Source organism: Mauremys mutica, chromosome 8 (genome assembly GCF_020497125.1).
Source record: "Mauremys mutica isolate MM-2020 ecotype Southern chromosome 8, ASM2049712v1, whole genome shotgun sequence".
Lineage (NCBI taxonomy): Eukaryota > Metazoa > Chordata > Testudines > Geoemydidae > Mauremys > Mauremys mutica.
Window position 1 is genome coordinate 81005314 of NC_059079.1, and position 20737 is coordinate 81026050.

The following is a 20737-nucleotide window of genomic DNA, read 5'->3' on the forward strand; positions in this document are numbered from 1 at the left end:
TCTGGTAGCTCCTCCTGAGATACGTCCAGAGATTCTGCTTCTCTCTTAAAAAGGTCCTGGAACTGCTTGAAGTTCTCCCTGTGGTGGGGGCATTATTGTTTCGTCGGGTGACAAAAGACAACAGGTTAGCCGGTGGTAGGGCTTCCTGATCTGAATTTCTCTGTTTCCTCTGCCCTTCCCTCATGCGTGTCTGAAGGTGGTGGGAGAGATGGTGGTGGCGACTGCGGAGCTGTGGGTCTTGATGGGATAGGAGGTCTGCGGTGTTGGGCCCTGTATTACGCCCACAGGTCCCAATAAGGCCAGTTGGGAAAGAACGGCATCGGAGGCAGAGCCCATGTGTGCCCAGACCAAGAGCACTCATCTGCAGGGTAATTTGATTGGTGGGATGGCCCCAGTTTGGGTGAGGGGTGATGAGGTGTGTAAACACTCCTCTGTCTTCCTCATCCTCATCACTTGAAAGAGGTGGAGCTGAGCGAGGTGAAGTTGACAGGACTCAGTACTGACCAGGTTGGAGTGCTGTCGATACCGAGGAGCGGCAATTCAGGGGTTGAGGATTCCCGAAGATCTGCATGCCATAAGAACTGGTGCAGTACCGACAGCATCGGTGTTGACGTCAGCATTGCTGGCAGTGCAGCCATACGCATTACAGGTGTCGGTGCTGAGGGATTTATGCCAAGCTGTGCAGGTACCACAGGTGGCATCACTGTGCTGCTTGGTGCTGAGCGCCTCTTCGGTTTCATGGGTGCTGATGTGGAGGGCTTTATTGTGCCCTCTGAGGCGCTATTAGAGCTTGCCCGCTTTGGTCCTTTGCTCTATTAGAGCTCCCAATGCCGGAAGGACCTGGGGTCTCGGAGTCCGATGTGCCACTGTGTTCATCAGTTTGAGATGGACTTGGCAGGTGGGGAATCACTGCTTCTTAGCTGATTCCCTCTGAGTAGAAGTCTTAGCCCTCTTTTGTGTGGCCTTTTTAGATAAGTGCTACTGGTGAGGAGCGGTAGGAGCAGGTCCTCTGTTAGAGGCTGCTGATGGAGACTCTTGGCTTGGACCGGTCTGAGACTCAAGGTCCGAGGTCTCCATCATGAGTAATTTCAGCTGGAGATCCCTTGCCTTCCTGGTTCTGGCTATGAGGTTTTGGCAATGTGGAAACTTTTGGAAATGTGGGTCTCGCTGAGACACCAGACACACTGTGCATGTCCGTCAGATACGGGGATAGAAAGTCTGCAAGTCAGACAGTTTGAAACCCAGTGATCCAGGCATGCTGGATTACTCTGTATCCAAAACGCAATAGGGGACAGTCTATGGGAGCCTAAACCTAGCTTCTAGCTGAGGGTAGATACAGAGAAAAGAAGGGAAAATTTTTTGGTAAAATAAATAAGATAAGGGATAACTAACTGTTACTTATCCTACCACTAAAGCTATAAACTATCTAATGCTAGCCTCCCCATCTTTTTTGGATCTAAAACTATAAACCATCTTTTTTGGACCTGCCCTTACATCCCAGACAGACCTTAAATTTTGAGGCGATATGGCAGTCGCCCAAACACCACAGGCTACTTAAATGTCCATCACTGCAGGGAAAAGACCTGTGGTAGGACTTAAACACGTGTGTTAGGCATAAATTATGCCCTGGCACAAAGGCCCAGAAGTAGAAGGGGGAAAATCTCTTTCCAGAAGCACAAAAAAACAAATAAATAAATAACTGGGAAACAAACAATAATGAATAAAAAGACTTCCACAAGGTGAAAAAGGCAAGAAGCTGAAACAGCAAAGACTTTGCCTCAAGCTATAGGAGGTTGATCAGGAACTGAGTGGCGGCTGGCTTGTGTTTCCCTATATCTTCTTATACATATGTATAACACGAGATGTTGTTCTGTGCAGGCACAAACCCATGAGCACTACTTTCCAGTCTCCAATCAAGAGCACACGGGCACATACTATGGTACCGAGGTGGATGCACTCATAGCAACATATACTCTAAGAACCATCTTGCAAACTTCATGGTTGGGAAAGGAGTCTGTTGTCCGGCAAGACTGACGAGCTTCATCTAAAAAAGCAATTATGTTACTGTAGCACTTGGAGCTTTGCTTGCCAAGTATCTTCTTGCTAATGCTCCCTCTGCTTGATGGCTCCCACATCCCTCCTTCCCTTGATGTCCTCTGGACCACTACCTGTAAGTCCCTCAGACAGTTTAACATGTACAAGACAGCCCCTCTGACAGAGAATTGAAAGTGTGCTACTCTGCTCATTATCTCTTGATAATGATGTTTAGCCAGTGGTTTCTACAGTGTAAACAAACAGATGAACAGTAATTGATTAAAAATAAACAGTTAACCTATGCCTGAGCTTTTGTTTGACTCCACACATAATCCAAGCTTTCATACATACACACACACAAAAATGGCTGAGTTTTCTGACAAAAAATTGTTAGAAGGCCAAAATTGTTAGAAGGCCAATTAAAATTCAGTATGTTTACTTTACAAATACTGGTGAAACATTGCCAGAAACTTTTACAAGATAGGCTCAGTACTGGATAACTGCGTCCATGAATAATAAATAGAGCCCTATCAAATTCACTGTCCATTTAGGTCAATTTCGCAGTCATAGGATTTTAAAAATAGTAAATTTTATTATTTCAGCTATTTAAATTGAAATGTCACTGTGTTGTAATGTTAGGGGTCCTGACTCAAAGGATTGGGGTGTGTGTGTGTGGGGGGGGTGTCACAAAGTTATTGTAAGGGAGGTTGTAGTACTGCTACTCTTAATTCTGTGCTGCTGCTGGAGGCGAAGCTGGCTTCAGAACCGGGCAGCTGGAGAGCAGCGGCTGCTGGCCAGGAACCCAGCTCTGAAGGCAGAGCCAGCAGCAGCACAGAAGTAAGGATCTGTATAAAGTAAAAGCATACAAAAGAGACCAGATTTCACAGTCCGCAATGCATTTTTCATGGCCATGAATTTGGTAGGCCACTAATAATAAAACGTCACGCATGTCTGCAAGTTTCAAGCTGCAACATGTTATTGTACCATGTACCCAAGTCAAGAGTTCTGTTAAGACTATTTCTACCTTGAAGCAAACATCAACGTGCATGACTCAGATATTTTACACACACACACACACACACACACACACACACACCCTTCCTTATCAGGTAATTAAGCTTTTCACCTAAACAAAAATATATTAAGCCAACTGACAAGTCAGATATACAAACCCTCTGTTCCTAACCATCATCAGTTTTCCTCCACCTTAAGAAAGTAAGAGGATGGTACAGCAAGTATCTATAGGGAACATTAAGTGATCTCAATTCTGGTTATTACTAAGTAAACTCTCTTTCTCCTTCACATTATTTCTTCTGCCAAGCCCCATTATAGCTGAGAAGTGATAACTAATCAGAGAATGAAGGACTGTGTATTTCCAAATAGCATGCAATCTGGCTCCTACACAAAGATATTTCAGGAAAAAAGTCAATTTAAACTTTAAACAATTTAAAGATGGAACATCACAGATTTCAAAGAACAGACACTGAGTAAAGCAATTACTCCTCCCCCTGAGGATCATGAGCTAAACAGGCTTCAATTAGCTAAACAGGCTTATAGAACTTTGCCAACAGGAATGAAAGCCTCGCTGTTCTCTAATGAGTCTGCACTACGGGGTGCAGGGGGCACGATCAGGATAATCCAAAAGGAAGAGTTAAATGAAATTAAAATAGCTGAGTCAGAACACTTTCCCTTGCTGGGAAAGGAAAACCATGGAGAACAAACCAACATTTAATACTATAGAGGCCAAAAGCCTTAGAGTTTTGATTTTTCTTTTCTATATCTATGCGTTATCTAGGCCAACATAAAGTGGTGCAGGAGAAATAATTCTTTCCATAAATTAAAAATATGTTGCTTGATTTTATTTAGTCTTCATCCCTCCACCCCCATCCTTTACTCCCCAAACCCTCCATTTGTCAGACACACTTTCCTCCTTGGCTTTAACCTCCCTTCAAACCCACAGCTGACTTCTCTAATCCACCTTTTCACCCTCAAAAATGCTACACGTTTTAACTGCCTTCCATCAACGCATGAATTATGGATGTTACTTTCTCCAAAGCCTGCTGATGCTGCTTCATCGGTTAGTCATACCGGGGCACCTCTTTCACATCCAGCTTTAAGTGTTTCCTTCCCTTCTAGATAAGGCAAGATGGCCCCAAAAGAGGCCCGAAACAACAAAAGCCATTATAACCAATTTGGCCCTCTCAGGCCTTCCCGATTTTTGACATTCCTGCACATTCCTCCTCACCTTCCTCCTAGATGAGGGATGTGGAGTCAGTATTCATGACTAATTTACTTAAAATCAGTTGGACAACAAGCTCATAAGACTGTTTGGGAGGGGACAGATTCTACTCTAATTACATTGGAAGCTCAAAAATTGTGCCCCCCCAAACCATAACATTCAATATCTGAATTATACCACAAGCCAGATGTGTGCATCCTTTGAGTTCTTTATATTTCTTACAAGTTGTATGTGCACTTAACTGAATCTTTGTGACCTTTTCCACATGTTGAAACAGACAGTTGTCACAGTTTAATTTATTAAGCCCACTCTCACCCATTAAAAAGGTACTCTAGTAACTAATGCCAACAAATAGCAGAACTAAGCAACATCTTCTAGCATTAAGTCCCTCTGCACTTCCTGGCCAATATCGGATTTTGTCTTACCATATTCCCCTCTGTTCCTCTCATAACAGACTTGAGGCTGCCTTGATTTTCTTCTCACCCAAGCCCTTTTCCATGCTTCTGCATATATGTAATGCCTCCAGGAACCCCACTTCCCAAGCCACAGCCCCTTCATCATTCAAAGCCTTCTTACCCCCCAGTCCATTTAACCTACTAATTAAAATGGAACCAGCAAGTTCTTCCAACCCAGTGATGATGCAATGTTACACTGAGAAAGCACAATGGGGGTATCCCTCTATTATTCATCAGATCTTCTCTGAATTTATATTTTAAAGCTTCTCTAAATAGTGTAAATATAAAACAGTAGTTATGAAGTGCAGTGAATGAGACCTGAGTTTTGAAAAAAAAAATTGTGATCGCACCATTTAATTGCCTCTAATTACATCCACACAAGGAAGCAATAGAGCGGTTGCACGGGAATCTTTACTTCTAGCATTTCCTAACTTTGACCTCACAACCGTAACATTCATTCAGCATAGTTCTGTATCTAATTTCCATATGTTTTTAAACAGTTTGTATTATGTTTGATTGTAGTATATATGGTTCCAATATAAAGCATTATGCTGTACCATGAACAATGCTAAATAGAAGCCTAAGAAAAAAAATATTTCAGAAACAAGTGGGGGGGGGGGGGAGGGGAAAGTTTCTGAGGGGGACTATAAAGGAGACAGAGTCAACATTAGAGGGAGTGGCTCACGTTCCTGCAGCAATTATTTTCTGGCAAACTAGCTTTCCCCACGGGAAGCTATATGCAATACTAAGTTGAAAGACTGAGACAAGAACATGGTAAAGAGCAAAGTAGTAAGGCAGCTGGACACCTCATGGAAAATGAACATTTTTAAAAGGAAACTTAGCTTTTTTCCACTCAACATTCTATTCCACCCTTCTTCCAGAACGGCTTCACTCAGCAATCTTCTTAACCTGGCTACACTATTGTGTACAGAACCTGACCTGAAATACTAGAGATAGCCAGCATTTTCTGATTTTTACTTACATAATTCTTTGACCTGTCATTAGAGCTCAAATGTGTAATATTAGCCTTCACGTGATTTCTTTGTACTCACACATGCTCCCACATGAGAATATTAGCTTGAACAGAAAACAGAACATCAGCAAACAGAAAGTAGCATTCCTTTTACAAAGACAAAACGGTTGGACCTCTGTAAACAGTGCTAGGTCTCTATCAATCATTACTTAAATTTTGAATAAAAGAGTGAAAGTTTTAGTAATTTTGACCAATATGTTTTCAAAACAAAAGTTGTGTTATTACATAGTTCATCAACACACGATCTTGAATACTGGTAATCATTTTTTGTGACGTGCAAATTTTAGGCTATGTATTACTTTAAGTCTCAAGTTTTCATACTACTGGAATGCAATCTCTAAAGTCCTGCCATAGTTCATTTTGTACGGCAGCCTCAAACTGACCATGAAAAGAAGCCTCATATTGAAGCCTCAGTAAATGAAGTTTGATCTATCATGGTTAAGTTAAAGATATACAAATCAACACTGATATTTTGAATAATAGTAAACCTTAAATATCAGTTATTCCCAAGATCCAGGTTCATGATTCTAAGAGTCATTTTCATTAGCAATTATTTTAGTCTTTTTAAAGGGTTTTGAAAAGTTGAGTGTAGGCAGCCGGAACTGAGGAATTACACTGCATGCAACACTGAGAAAATAGATAAAGAAGTGGATAGCATAGTTCATGCAGCGAAAGAAAACAGATGCAGGTCTGCGCTGATTGCCATGAGCATACACACAAGATGACACTGACCTGGAGACAGCTGGAGTTAGAGAGTTATTTCCATTTCTTTCACTTGAACCTTTGATGTTCTCTTCTTTGATTTTCACTCTTTTCCTATCCTTCTCGGGTTGAGCCCTTTGTTGCGTTGCTGGAAGAGGAGTGATGTTCATTGGTGCTGCCACAAGTACATATTTTCTTTGAGGGTCATCACTTGAATCCAAGTTCTTGGTACATATCTTTTTTTCTTCCTTATTTTGAGATGAAAAGTGAGTATTTTCCTCTACTGTAGCATATTTGCTATCTACAGGTTCAGAAGTCATGTCCACTGGAATCTTCTCCCTCCTTTTTATGGTTTTAGGGATTTTAATTAATTCTAGAGAAGAATGATAGTTATGTTTGTATACAAAGAAACATGTTGGTAATTGAAATAAACGTACACTTGCATATAATTACTGAAACCAGCAAGATAGCATTGAATCTATTTAGGTGATAATTTGTTTAATGCAGACCATCCCAAGATGTTTAGCTGCCTCCATGCTGATGGAGCTATCAGACAGTGACTTTTTAGTAACATACATCTAAGAGTCCCAAAAGACTTAAATTCAAAGACATAATTGGTACCTCCACTTTCCTTCTCTCACCTCTATTTTAAAACTTTCACCAAACCCTTTTAAGTAGATATACCTAACTTCTCACACCTCCTTTTATGTTTTTTGATTCTTCTGACATTTGGGCTGCTGTCCTGGTAGCTAAAACTTACTGATGACGTACTGCTCAAATAAAAGGCAAGTGCTTCTTTTAGGCAGAAGGAGCTACCTCAAACTGTACTCCATTTCCTAACTTTAGTTTCCTTTCTTCATGACCATGGGCTTCTTCCGCATTTGTTTCGCTACACATCTGCCTATTATCTTTGCAGTACTCTTCATGTGGGCCATAGTTTCATCTCTAGGTGGGCAAGTCTGACCTCCCCTACCCTAGGGCTTTCCAATACCTAACTTTTAAAAATGCTGATTTTTTTTTTTAATCGTTATGAGGAAACATGACCCCATCAATCCATCTTTAAAACTTTTCTACTTTAAGGGACCTGGAAACCAGAGAATTTTTAAGACAGTCAAGGATTTGCTGCCCCTGCTTAAAACATCTAGCAATTAGTTCTTACGCCCCCTCACATCCTTTTACCACTATTGTTGTGAAGATTCTTGGTAGTTCCCAGACTTGTTGCGTTTTCCACATTCTCAACCACTGTGTCACCTGAAAGCATCTTTCTTACCTATGCCTCAGTTTCTCATTGCCTGAAAGACTGATTGAAAGCTTTCAAATTTATTAGCCAAATAAGAAAAGAACTTGCATTATATCTGTTTTCAGTCAGTGCGCTGTAATTTTACAAGGCACTTGGTTACAGTTGGTATGAAAAATGCTTCAAATATTTTTATTGCAACTCAAATTCTAATAAACTTTCTGGAGATGCAAACTCAGGATTCACACCTTTGACGTGCTTCAGCAGAAAACCTGTTCTGTTCTTTTCAAAACAATTTTTGAACCACCTCACATGGCCACAATGGTTTCAGAGTAGCAGCCGTGTTAGTCTGTATCCGCAAAAAGAACAGGAGTGCCACCAAGGTGCCATAAGTACTCTTGTTCTTTTTGCGGTCACAATGGTGCAGCACTCCCACCCTACCCTCTAATCTAATCTTTCAGTGTACACATCTCAACTGCTCCAAGAAATACATAGGAAGTTTGCAATTGTCCCAAGACAACTAAGAGAAAAAAAACTGAGGGTTATACAGAGATCAGCATACCCGGTGACTTGAAACTAATGGAAATTTAGAAATAATCACAACAGTTCTCATTGACACTGTAGCGGGGTGGTTACCCACTCTTGCCCTGAGGAGTTTAAAAACAGCCTTGGGAGAGAGCTGTTGCAGAGGGAAAGCAGCTATTAGGCTGGTTGGGGAAGCAGCCACAGCTGGGCCATGCTCCAAACAGGCCTCAGCTGGCCCTATATAAGAGGCTGGGGGCCAGGCACTCAGCAGACTCCCTCTAGCTTCTGAGAGGGAGGGACCTGGCTGCAGGGACCCAAGCAGAGGACCTGAGTGGAGCAGGGCTGCAGAAAGGCAGAAGAGCTGGGGAGCTCCGGCCTGGAAAGCCCCAGATTGCAGCCTAGGAGAAGGCCAACGGGTACTGGGGGTTGCAGAGGGCAGCCCAGGGGTAGGCAAAGGCAGCAGGTCCAAACCCAACCTTGCCTATGATGAGTGGCTTTTACACTGCAGTCTGCCCCAGGGTGTGGGGCTAGACGATGACTGGCAGTAGCCTTATACTGAGGCGAGGTGGAGGATAGGGGTCCCCTGGGGAAGGGAGACCCCAAGTCTGAGGGGTGTACTGCCAGATAACAGGGCACTGGAGTCCTGGGAAGGGCACGAGGGCCAGCGGTAGTGAGATCATCGGCCAACAGAGGGCGCTCCAGCAGCTGGAAGCTAATTCCCTGAGAGACCAGCAGGAGGCACTGCAGGGGTGAACTAGGCTTTGCTCCACTGCTGAAACAAGTTTTTAGCTGTAAAACATTCTTACAGGCAACAGAAAATAGAAAATATTACCAATGCTTCCTTTTTAGAGATAGTATCTCGGACTGGCAGAAAGCTGAGCTTGCACTTCTCTTCCTGCCAGTACCTGAGATAGCTGACCTCTCTGTGGACTCTGGGACTCCTTCAAATTCCCATTGTAGGATTAAATGTCAGCTGAACAATTAGCTGTATACACAAGCTTTATAGTGGCCACATACTAGCACCCAACAGGCTTCTCAGTGAGGCAGATTCTGGAAGAATTCATGCACAATAAGCAACTACTGTGGCATTCTGACTTCTCCCCAGTTTGAGCCAGCGTAGAGTATGAACAAGCACTGACATGGCAGCCTTGTCCGACTGAACCAGCATGTACTCCTTTCTGGTAAGATTTTGTGAATTCAAGAGAGATTCAACCAGACCACCATTTTCTAGTGGAGGAGAAATGTTCTGTTCGCCAGCTATGCCATATTGAGAAGAAGAGGGGACATATAAAAAGGAAAAAGAGTTCAACTGGTAAACCCATTCAGTAAACAGCCCCACAAAAGATTTCGTACTCAGAGGATGTGTCTATACAGTCCATGGCAGTGAGCCTCTCATTCTGGGTCAACAGCCTCTGGCTCCGGCTAGCGCTCTAAAATAGCTGTATAGACAGCCCTTTGAAGCTGTGGCTCAGGCAGGAGCTTGGGCCTGAAGTGTAGGAAGGGGTGGGCTACAACATAAAATTTGCCTTTAAAAGCTGGGATAATAATGGGCAAGGTTAGAGTGCTAAGCCACTGCTTTGTATGCATGGCTGTGGCAGATTCTCTCTAACAAAGGAGAAAAGTTACATGGTCAACCCTCACTTTCAAAAACAACTCTGAGCTGCTTCAAAGATCTCCAGAGTAATGTGTAGGTCAAGTGTCTTGGACTGGTAAAAATGCCAGCATCCAGGAGTTTCCATCCTGCTTCAAAAGTTCTATTCACTATTTGCTGTGAATTTCAATGTTTCAGTTTCAGAATTCTAAAGCAGAACTATATATACACATGCACACAGATTTCAGACTTGTTAAATTAAATGTCAGTATACTACTTCAACATATTCATTTCAATAAAGCAATGTTTTAAAAATCACTTCTGTTCAGCAACTTACAAGACCAAAGGATGTTTTACAGTCACTTGTTTAAGTAGAGTGTTCATGGTCAGGTTGAAGACATCTTTTTAGCTGGTTGAAATCTCATGCCTCAGCAAAAAAGGTAGTTATGGCAAAAGAGGCTCAAGTATTTATTTTGTTCAACTTTATTAGTGATCAGAAATAGTTACCTTCAGGTTCGTACTTCATTTTCAGCTCATCCAGCATAACTCGTAAGTTCATGTTCTCACTTTGGCATACCTGCAGGTGCCTCTCATTAGCAAAAAGCTTCCTTTCTACCTCCAGAACCCTCTGGCTCTCATATAAAGCTTTCATCCTCTGTAAGGATAGTTCGTTTCTCAAAGTTTCGGTCTCTTTACTGGGAAGGAAAAGGAATTGACCAGTTTGAAATTCACAAGGGTCAAATTAGGTAACAATTTACAGTGAGCTTTCAGAGCTCAAGTATTTGGTTGCTCAAACCCTCTTAGAACAATTAACTGCAATTGGAAGTCCAAATCCTCTAGGGAGCTTTGAAAAATCCCAATCCAAACTTGAATTTTGAAGTCTCTTCATTTCTCAAATATGAATAATAGTTTAATTAATGGAGAACACTAGGTACTTAAAACAAGCAGTTACGTAACACTGTAGTGAAAATTATACAACTTTAATCTGAGAACCCTCCCTCCCAAATAACAACCTGTGCATGGACAAATACGATTTAGTTTTGTATTCAACTTCAGAGCCTGTATTTGCAATGTTTGGACTGGGAGTAGTCCATTTGAGCTAAATACTGAAGACTGGGTGACAGATCTCTGGCTGAATTAAATTATCATAGCTCCACTGAAACTGAGGCTTTGCTCCTCTGCATACAGTACCAAACTGGGTCATTTTAGTAGACGACTATACTACTGTTATTCTGTATGATCAAACCTGGACTTCAAACCAGAAGGAAGTTCCCAGTAATATTTTAGATACACTTATTTCAAATTAAAAAGAGAAAATTGTGTAACATGTAACCTTAGACTGGGGGTGGCAATGGCATTAATTTATATACAGCTAAGGATGAAACTAAAGCCAAGGACCTCTAGAACTAAAATCTAAGACAATCAAAACTAAGAAATCCTAGAGTAGTAGTAAAAGCCACACAATGTCTTTCACAATCACATCAATAATTTAGATTTCAGTTTCCTGGACCAAGAGAGACAAACATAAAAGGTTAACAAAAACAAAGATGAAAATGAGCATTCTAGGTGTTAAAGAAGGGGCATGCTGAAGCCAGGCTGCAAGGGATCCTAGAGGGCGCACTCTATGCCAATGAGATAAAAGGACTTCAGTAACATGGAAGGGATCTGTAGCCCTGTGGAGAGCAGAGGAGATTTTAAGATAACTCGTTATTACATCCTCTCTCAATACCCACGAACAGGGTCATAAGCCTCGGTTGGACAGGAAAGCATCTGGGTGGGTTGACGGTGCCAGCATGCCTGGCATTGGTGCATTTAATATAGACTAGGTAGCATTAAAGGGAGTGGTATCAATGAGGCTAGTTCCATAATGACCAATGTTGGAGCACTATGCTGAGGTGATCCAATGCTCTGGCCTCTGTACTAGCAGCAGTTAACTCCAAATCTCAAGACTGCACCAGAGCACATTTGTGGGGAATAGGGATGCCCCAGACAGAACAGACATCTCATGTATCCATCATTTATTGGAACTGCTGCCTGGCAAAAGGGGCAATACTTAAAGCCAGAAGACTTAAAATAGACCATTCCCAAGTACTGGGGGCGAGCGGGGAGGGAGAATTAACAAAGCAAAACAAAATAAGCAAGTTACAACTTTCAAATAATAAAATTATTAGAATTTTACCAAAACAGGCTGCTACCCTAACTGAATGTACTCAAAACTAATATGCACACGCCTAACTGTAATTTAAAAAAAGGAGGTGTAAAATCCACGGGTACCAAGGAGCTCCATCTCAGTCATGAGTGGTGAGAAACAACAGAGGAGCCGTTGGGGCCACTCTGTCTTGTGTTCTACTGATACACGCACGACACTGATGACCTAAAGATTCCAATTTTGAGCACCCGGGGTCCACGTGCACTGAGAACAGAATACATGTGGACAAACAAAGAAATGGCAGAGTGTAAGACAGCTGTAAATTAATGTAGATTACAAGTATTTTTTTTAAAACATTTAAAAAAATATGTAAAATTCTATTTCTAGGCTTTAAACCCCCACACACTTACTTGGAGTTCTCAAGTTTCATTTGAAGCAGATCTGTATAATAGCCATCTTCAAATTCTCCACCTATTGAACTGCTACTAGAAGGTTTTGATTCTTCCATGTTCTCATATAAATTCTGATGCAAGGGAAGAGTTCAAAAAATTGTCAACTAGTGTTTTTTTCAGAAGTGCATTAGTTCTATTCTATTTACAGTTTTCACTGTTTCATCAAAATTTTAATACAACTGCTGCAGACAAAGCTACCTGCTAGGTAGTCTTTTATAAAGGGATTTAAACTTGAGGTAGCAAGAGCTTCATTTCATTTGAGTGTTTTCATCCAAAATTTTGTTTTAGAGAAGCAGCCAGAACTGAAAAAGATCCTCCAGTCTCAAACATACAGAAAAAGCCTTGATTAAAAATTTTACCCTCCTTTTCCAGTATAGAGTAAGCTACCCAAACATTTTGTAGATTAGTGAAAAACACAATCTCCTTGTTGATACCAGAACTGGGACAGTCACAGTATCAATTGTCCCTCAGATCCCCTTCTTTGGCTCTGTCAGTGCATCCATCAATGTCTCAAGCTTCTTAGCCCTCACCTTTCTTGAAGCAGGGACCTGTATCCCTGCCCCTCCAGATTGGGTATTTAGGCTTCTAGCTGCCCTGCAAGCCAATGCATTTATCCCAGCAGGTCTGACCTTAGTCTAGTCCTTGAAGTTCTCACACACACACACACACCACTGAATACCAGTGACCAGCTAGCCTTTACAAAGCAAAATAATTTATTTTAAAGGGGCGAGTGAGGGGGGGAAAAGAGATTTTACCTCTGTATACGACACTGCTGAGACAATAATGGAATATTGCATCCAATTCCGGTGTCTAATTTTTTTACTTTTTTAAATTAAATTAGAGAGGGTGCTGAGAAGAGCTACAAAGTTATTCAAGGGCCAGAGAAAATGCTTCACAGTCAATGACTTATAAAGCTCTGTTTAGCTTACCAAAAAGATTGAGAATGACTTGATTACAGTGTACAAATACCTTCATGGGGAGAAAGATATAGGGTATCAAAAGGCTCTAATTTAGTGAAAAAGGGATAACAAGAACCAAATAACTGGAAGCTAAAACCAGACATATTCAACTTAGAAAACAGACATCTTTAAACAATGAGGGTAATTAGCTATTTGAAAAAACTAACAAGAGTAGTAACAGATACTCTTTCTTCAAGTCAAGACTAGAAGCCTTTCTGGAAGATATGCTTTAGCCATACATATTATTGTGCTCAATACATGTGCAACTGGATTAAATTTAATGATAGTCTGTGATATGTAGGTAGTCAGACTAAGTGATAGAATGGTCCCTCTGGCCTTAAAATACAAGAATAAAAATGTGAGTTGTGTGACAATTTAGGACTTAAAAAGATGCACACAATAGTTGTAAAATGGAGACTGTTACCAACCTAAATAAGAGTTGTGAGCATCGTTGAGATTATATGGAATTACAAATAAAAATTTATACTGAAAGCTTTCTCTCATGTTCTGAAGAAGTTATTTGTCCCACATTACAATAGTTAAACTTTACAGGTTTATTTTGTGAAACACATACCTTAAATTTCTCCAGTTGCCTCATTTTCATTAGAAGATCTTCTATTTCACCATTCTTTTGTTCTAACATTGACTGCAAGCGTTCTAGCTGCTCAAGCTCTGCCTGAGAACCTTTCATCTGAAGCAGCGTAGCCATTTGTAGCTAAACATCAAGCAAAAACCATACCAATGTTAAGACTCAAAGAAAAACCTTTCAGTTCTCATATCCTTACCCAGGAAACTTAGGGGACTGCAGTCCTAACTCAGCAGCTGACATTCACTGCAATACTTTTTAAAATACTTTTCTACTCCTACAAGTACAGAAATGGCATTGAGTTATCTCAACTGTCATATTAAATATGCTCTTATACAATAAAGATGGATTTTTAATACTTGCTGGTCTATCCAACTCAACCTGGGCTGGTTCTCAAGTGTCATAGCTGTCCTTATTGGGCATTACCTAGTGACATTCTCCAAGCCTAGTTACACACACAATTACTCTTCTGTAGCCCAGCTAAAATTTCATGAACAGTTGTGATGGCTATACACAAGAAAGCTACAAGATGCTTGTTTTGTATGGCTAAACAAAAACAAAGCAGTAAAAAAGTAAAAAATGAATCATCTAGTACACACAGGGAGCAGATCCAAGAAGATGCCTTTGTGTAGTTATTTAGCCAGAGCAGTCAACAGTCAAATAAAATTCCATATACAGTCCACATGTTCAAAGAACAAACATTAATATCTACCACACCCATTTCTTTTTTTTTTCTATTATAAGACATATGAATAATGAAAAGATTGATTTCAGCTGTAGCCAAACAGAGAGAACACTTAAATGTGGATTTAAGACCATGGATTCAGCTGACTTGCTTTTGAAGTGATTTTCAAAGTATCATAGACCCCCCCAAAAAAAACCAAGAAAAGCTTTTATCTGAAGTCTTTTGTTGTGTTATTTTATTAAATTAACATCTGCACCATCCAAAAACCGTATTCACTACATGATCTATAAAGTCAGAAGGTCCGTCCTTTACCTCCAAAAGACTTCAGTTTAATTTATATGTCTAATGTGCGTATGTGAAATACAATAAAAAAGCAGCAAAAGAGAAGCAACATGCAATTAAGCAACACAGAATAGCAGTGTATATCCTCTATGTAAGAGCACAGGCTGAAAGTAATGCTATGGCAAAGGCATTATGAATTGTATTTCACTGATTTAGTAAAAACAGCTTCAACAACCTAATACACAGTTAATATTGAACAAGACTGCATAGAAGTGATAGGGATAGGAATAAAGACTATATTCAAAGCATGTACGTTACCAGAAGTAAAATACAGATGGATAAATGAAGTGCATTAACCCTTGAAGTCCCTGAGGTCAAGTATATTCATCCTTAAGATTTGTAACAGACAGGAGCTGCTAAGTTTCGGCTTCTTCCTACTCCTTCACCTTCCTCCTAATCCACCCAATACCATCTTTCCCAACTCCTCTTTCCTGAGAGCTGCTACCCTTACTCTTCCCAGCAGGCAGAAAGCTCATTTCACACTTCCTCTGCTCATTTTAGAGTAAAGCCAGTCTGCACTGTTAGATTCTATGCCCCCAATCCTGCTCCTCATGCTGACTGCCAGTCTAAGGAAGGGAAGGAATTGGCTGTGGGAAGCAATATTTCAGCTGTGATAAAGTTATGGAAATCAACATCTTTCCACTACACTCAATGACTGGACCCACAGAAACAGGCTAGTCCTTAATACATTTGGAATTTATGTGGGGAGGGGAAAGAGGGTGGCAACAGTGGGTATCCATGCAGTGTAGGATGCTCCCAAAGCATGTAGTGATGATATGATTTCCTCTTCCAGAGCTAGCCAATGCTAATCCAACTGAGGACTGTCAATCGTAGTAGTGTTAGGCAAGAACTGAAGAACATTACAATGCAGAGTGGAGTAGAAAGGAAACTGATAAGGAAAAAGAACTAACATGGCTAAAGGAGAAGGAAATAAATAAATCCATCTTGGCAGAAGCAATGCTTGTCAGAAAAGGCATTTCAAATATTGGTAAGTAGCACAACAATTGGGGAAAACAATCACATTTTAAAACATGGGAACTGAGACAGTCAGTATTCTTACCTTTCATATTTACATTTAGAATTTCATTTTTTTCTTTTTACTCATCTTTGCTGGGAAATGAACAATTCAGACATCAGGTGTCCAAAATACCAAAATTAGTCAAAATCAAAACTAATATTTATAATAGTGAAATATCAGAAAGTCTTTTTGAAGGCTAGCTAGCCATTTTAGTTGCTCAAATGTTTGCTGGGAATACAGAGCAAGAAATTTCATCTCAGCTGTTCAACTGGGTGCATATATGCACCAGATGATTATCTTAATTATGCAGAAGTTCTACAGTAAATCTTTTCCTAGTCTTTTATCTTTTGGAAGAGGATTGTTTCTGCATCCAGGTAATACTATGGAGTGTAAGGTTTGAAGTTCCTATCCCACCCATAATAGTTGAGTACTTTCTGTGCAGTCAGTCCCACTTTTTCCCAACCCAAAATCGGTCCCTTCACCTTAAGATAATGTAAATGCTGGCTTCCAGGCTATCTTCAGAGTTTCTTGTGGACAACTTGCCCTGAAGTTTTTCCTGCAAGATGGGACAACTATGTTCTAACTCGGGAGGGTGCACAATATTTGATGTTTAGATGTGATAATTTTAATTGACAAGCAAGTTGGGAAACTAAAAAAAAAAAAAGTACTCTAGGTTTGAGAAAAGGTCTTGTGAACTGTATGACTGAGTTGAGGATTGGGACAGGGATGACAGATCAGCAGAGCAAGAAAGCAATACATAGTAAAAGCAGCAGGATCAGAGGAAAAACAAAGTGAAAACATGCTTAGTTCTTGGCATGACCTGCAATGCATAGGCAGCCAATAACATTATTGCCAACCTCTATTAAGGCACAGAAGTAAATGCTTAGAGTACAAATAGGGCAAAAGGACAACGAATGAGAACTGGGGGTAAAACAAGGACAAAAATAGGATAATCATTTTGCATACTTTCAAAATCTGTACTGAACAACTGACAGCAGAACAAAATAGCTACTGCTAATGAAGTAGCTTTAGTCTAATGTTTGATTTGTGGGATGACTGATATTTCTTAAGTTGCCAATAAGATATCCTTAACAATAAATTAAGTCTTCATGTGATACTAAACTGAACACAGACAAAATCCTCAGACATATTCTGTTTGTTATTTTTGCATGAATACTACTTGTATGTTTTTTAACTATAGCCTGTGGAATCAAATTCCCAACCTGTTTTCTCAAGCAGTGTCTTGTCAGACCCCAAGGAAACCCTGGAGTATTACAATAACGGTCATACCTTCATTCTTTGCAATTGTTCTCTAGTGAATGCATGCTGTTTTTGTAGTGATTGATATTTTACTTTCACACTGATCAGCTGACGTTCCATTTCTGCCCTACGGTCCTCCACCTATAGAACATTGTTAACAATTATTACTAAGGAAATCATAATGATGGTCAATTGGATTTTAAGATGTTTTTAAGATGTTAAGGTAAGAACATGAGTGAACACTAGTGACACTTCTGGAAGTGTGACTTCTCCAACAAAACACTTCATGTACCTCTAAGGCAGTGGTCTCCAACCTTTTCTGGGTCATGGGCACCAGACGATGAGCCACTGAGGACGAGGGCCGGCGAACAAGCATCTGCCGAAATGCTGAGAAGCAGCAACGTCAAGAGGAATCGCTTTTTGGCGGCAGCTTTTCAGCAGCATTTCAGTGGATGCTTGTCCATTGGCCACTATGCGGGTGCATATAGATGCCCCGGCGGGCACCTGGCATCCGCGGGCACCGCGTTGGGGACCACTGTTCTAAGGCATTTAAAATGAATAGATTTTACCTTACTACCAGGCGCAAGGTCAATGGAGATTTTAGCCCCTCGTGCTATGGTTATACAAGTAAAGTAACTCCTAAGATCCCTTAGTAGTACTGTACATACTCCATTTCTCTACTGACATTAGTGCAAGTTGTTCTGAAGTTTCTATATACCTAAAAAAAAGGTCTCATGCCAGTTACATTAATTTACAGGGAGAAGTTGGAACAGAACTACAACATGGTACTCCCATAAATGCCAGGTAAGAAGATCTAATCCCCTTCAGCTGATTGGATTATCCGGTATTTGTATTCTCAACTACTAAGCCCAACACAGGCAGGCTCCTACATGAGGTCAGACACAGTCCCATCAGTTAACTGCCCAAATACATTAGATATGAGCATCCACCTGAATATTCCTTCCCAATTTATAGTTTTCCTTTAGCTTAGTATAGTAGCCAAAAGTACATCACCAACCCTCAAGTTTTTCCAAAGTGGTCCATTCAGTTTTATTAATGTTGCTACCTCACTTAACTCCCACACCACTCTAGAGATTAGAAACAAATGTCTGCTACTCAGTCCCCACAAACAGCTCAACATCTATGGTAGTCTGTAGAGAGAGTCATAGTTGATGACTCAGGAACACAAATACATCAGCATTTAGTGTGTAACTGAGGGTACAAATTTATAGTGATTGAAGTATTTATAGCTCCTCCCAATGATAACATTCTGCAATAATTGTAACATAACATACCTCTGAGAACAAAGAATTGCCTTTACTGGTAGGGTCCAAAGCTTGAACCAGTGCATGATCCAGCTGACCTTGAAGTGCCTGGTTAGCTTCACGAGCTTTCTAGATTAAAGCCAGAAAAACAACAGTCAGTAAAGTGTCTGTTTCTATTATAGGTCAGAACTATATAGAAATGTTTTCAAGACATGAGCTAAATGCCTCACTGTTGTTGCTGGAGCTTTACCATTCAGCTCAAGCCATTAGAAGAGTTCTTCCAAAAGTGTAAAAATACTCCAGCAACTGATTATTAACAGTAAGACAACTAATCTGATAGAATTGTCATTAAGGCAAGTATGTCTGTTATTCTCTAAAAGGAGAATTAATCGATCAGTTTGTTAAAAACTGTACTCCAGTTTTTCAGGCTACCAGGGTGGATACAATGAGAGAAGATGCCAGCAGAAAGGTATCAGGTGATTAATTTTGCATTCTACATTGGTTTCTCTCCTCATTCAAACACTACTGGGAGGTAGTAAGCACAGAGTAAGAAACAAGCAACAGAATTGAAAGTATAGTAGAAAAAAGGTAGAAATGGGTATGCCCCCTATAAAGCTGGAGCTTTGTAATTTAAAAAAATTAGGAACCAGTGGTACCTTCCCACTAGAGCAGTGGTTCTCAAACTTTTGTACTGGTGACCCCTTTCACATAACAAGCCTCTGAGTGCGACCCCCCCTTATAAATTAAAAACACTTTTAAATATATTTAACACCATTATAAATGCAGGAGGCAAAGTGGGATTTGGGGTGGAGGCTGACACCTCGCGACCCCCCATGTAATATCCTCACGACCCCCTGAGGGGTCCCACCCCCAGTTTGAGAACCCCTGCACCAGAGGATGCCTCTACACTGGAATGGAAACCTACTCACTAAGTCTTCCACATACACTTTCCTCACATCACTAGGGACCTTTTCCTTCTCTGTAAATCAGGGGTCAGCAACCTTTCAGAAGTGGTGTGCCGAGTCCTCATTTATTCACTCTAATTTATGGTTTCGGGTGCCGGTAATACATTTTAATGTTTTTAGAAGGTCTCTCTCTATAAGTCTGTATATTATATAGCTAAACTAGTGTTGTATTGTAAAATAAACAAGATTTTCAAAATGTTTAAGAAGCTTCATTTAAAATGAAATTAAAACGTTGATCTTACGCTGCCGGCCCGCTCAGCCCACTGCTAGTCTGGGGTTCTGTTCACCTAGGCCGGCAGCAGGCTGAGCGAGGCCTGTGGCCGGGACCCCAGCTGGCAAGGGTCCGTCAACCAGAACCCAAGACCAGCAGCAGGCTGTGCGGGGCTGGGACCCAGAGGGCTGGGGACAGAGCTGGGTATGTGGGGGGGGCGTATATGTGTCAGGGCAGAGGGGGGCCTGGGTATGGGTGGGGGTGCTGGTGTCAGGGCTAGGGTTGTGGAGGGTGAAGGAGTCAAGCAGAGGGCCGGGTGTGTATGAGGGAGGTACAGGGCTCAGGGCAGAGGGTGTGGTGTATGTGTGGGGGTCAGGGCTCAGGGGAGAGGGCTGGGTGACTGACCCCCTAAGAACTCTCAACCCCGCTGCTCCTTGTTCCCTGACTACCCCACCCCCTATCTAAGCCTCCCTGTCCTCGGACTGGACCCTATCCCCTACCTGTCCCCTGACTGCCCTGACCCTTATCCACACCCCAGTCCCCAGCCAGACCCACAGGACTCCCATGGCTATCCAACCACTCCCTGCCCCCTGACAGGACCCCCAGAACTCCCAACTCATACAACCCCTCCAGCTCCTTGTCCCCTAACCTCCAGAGACCCCCCACCCTAACTACCCCCCCCCCCAAGACCCTCCTTGCTCCCGCTCTCCTGATTGCCCTGACCCCTATCCACCCCCTGCCCCCTCACAAACCCCAGGACTCCCATGCCCCATCCAACCCCCCCTGCTCCCTGACTGCCCCCTCCAGAGACCCCCGCCCCTAGCCACACACCCCCCGGGATCCCACCCCCCCCATCCAACCCACTCTGTTCCTTGTCCCCTGACTGCCCCCACCCCTTATCCAACCCCTGCAGCCCTGGGCCCTTTACCTTGAGGCTCCACGCAGAGCCAGACACACTGCCCTGCCGGAGAGCACAGCCCCGGCCCTCAGAGCGCTGCGCATGGCAGCGGCAGAGCTCCAGTTGAGCAG

The 20737-nt window shown here is 41.8% G+C and overlaps 1 protein-coding gene across 4 annotated transcripts in view; it reads right to left on the reverse strand.

Moving 5' to 3' along the window:
- Nucleotides 1-20737, reverse strand: part of SPDL1 (spindle apparatus coiled-coil protein 1) — a 56859-nt gene that overhangs the window by 6490 nt on the left and 29632 nt on the right. For 3 of the 4 annotated variants that reach the window (XM_045028594.1, XM_045028595.1, XM_045028592.1), the window contains exons 6-11: nucleotides 18563-18661; nucleotides 17298-17408; nucleotides 13951-14091; nucleotides 12376-12488; nucleotides 10324-10511; nucleotides 6059-6836 (exon numbers count right to left, since the gene is read on the reverse strand). In XM_045028594.1, coding sequence (XP_044884529.1) covers nucleotides 6289-6836; nucleotides 10324-10511; nucleotides 12376-12488; nucleotides 13951-14091; nucleotides 17298-17408; nucleotides 18563-18661 — 1200 coding nt within the window. In that variant the 3' untranslated portion in view covers nucleotides 6059-6288. Of the gene's footprint in view, nucleotides 1-6058; nucleotides 6837-10323; nucleotides 10512-12375; nucleotides 12489-13950; nucleotides 14092-17297; nucleotides 17409-18562; nucleotides 18662-20737 lie in introns of those variants that run through there. The other variant, XM_045028596.1, reaches the window with a different exon arrangement.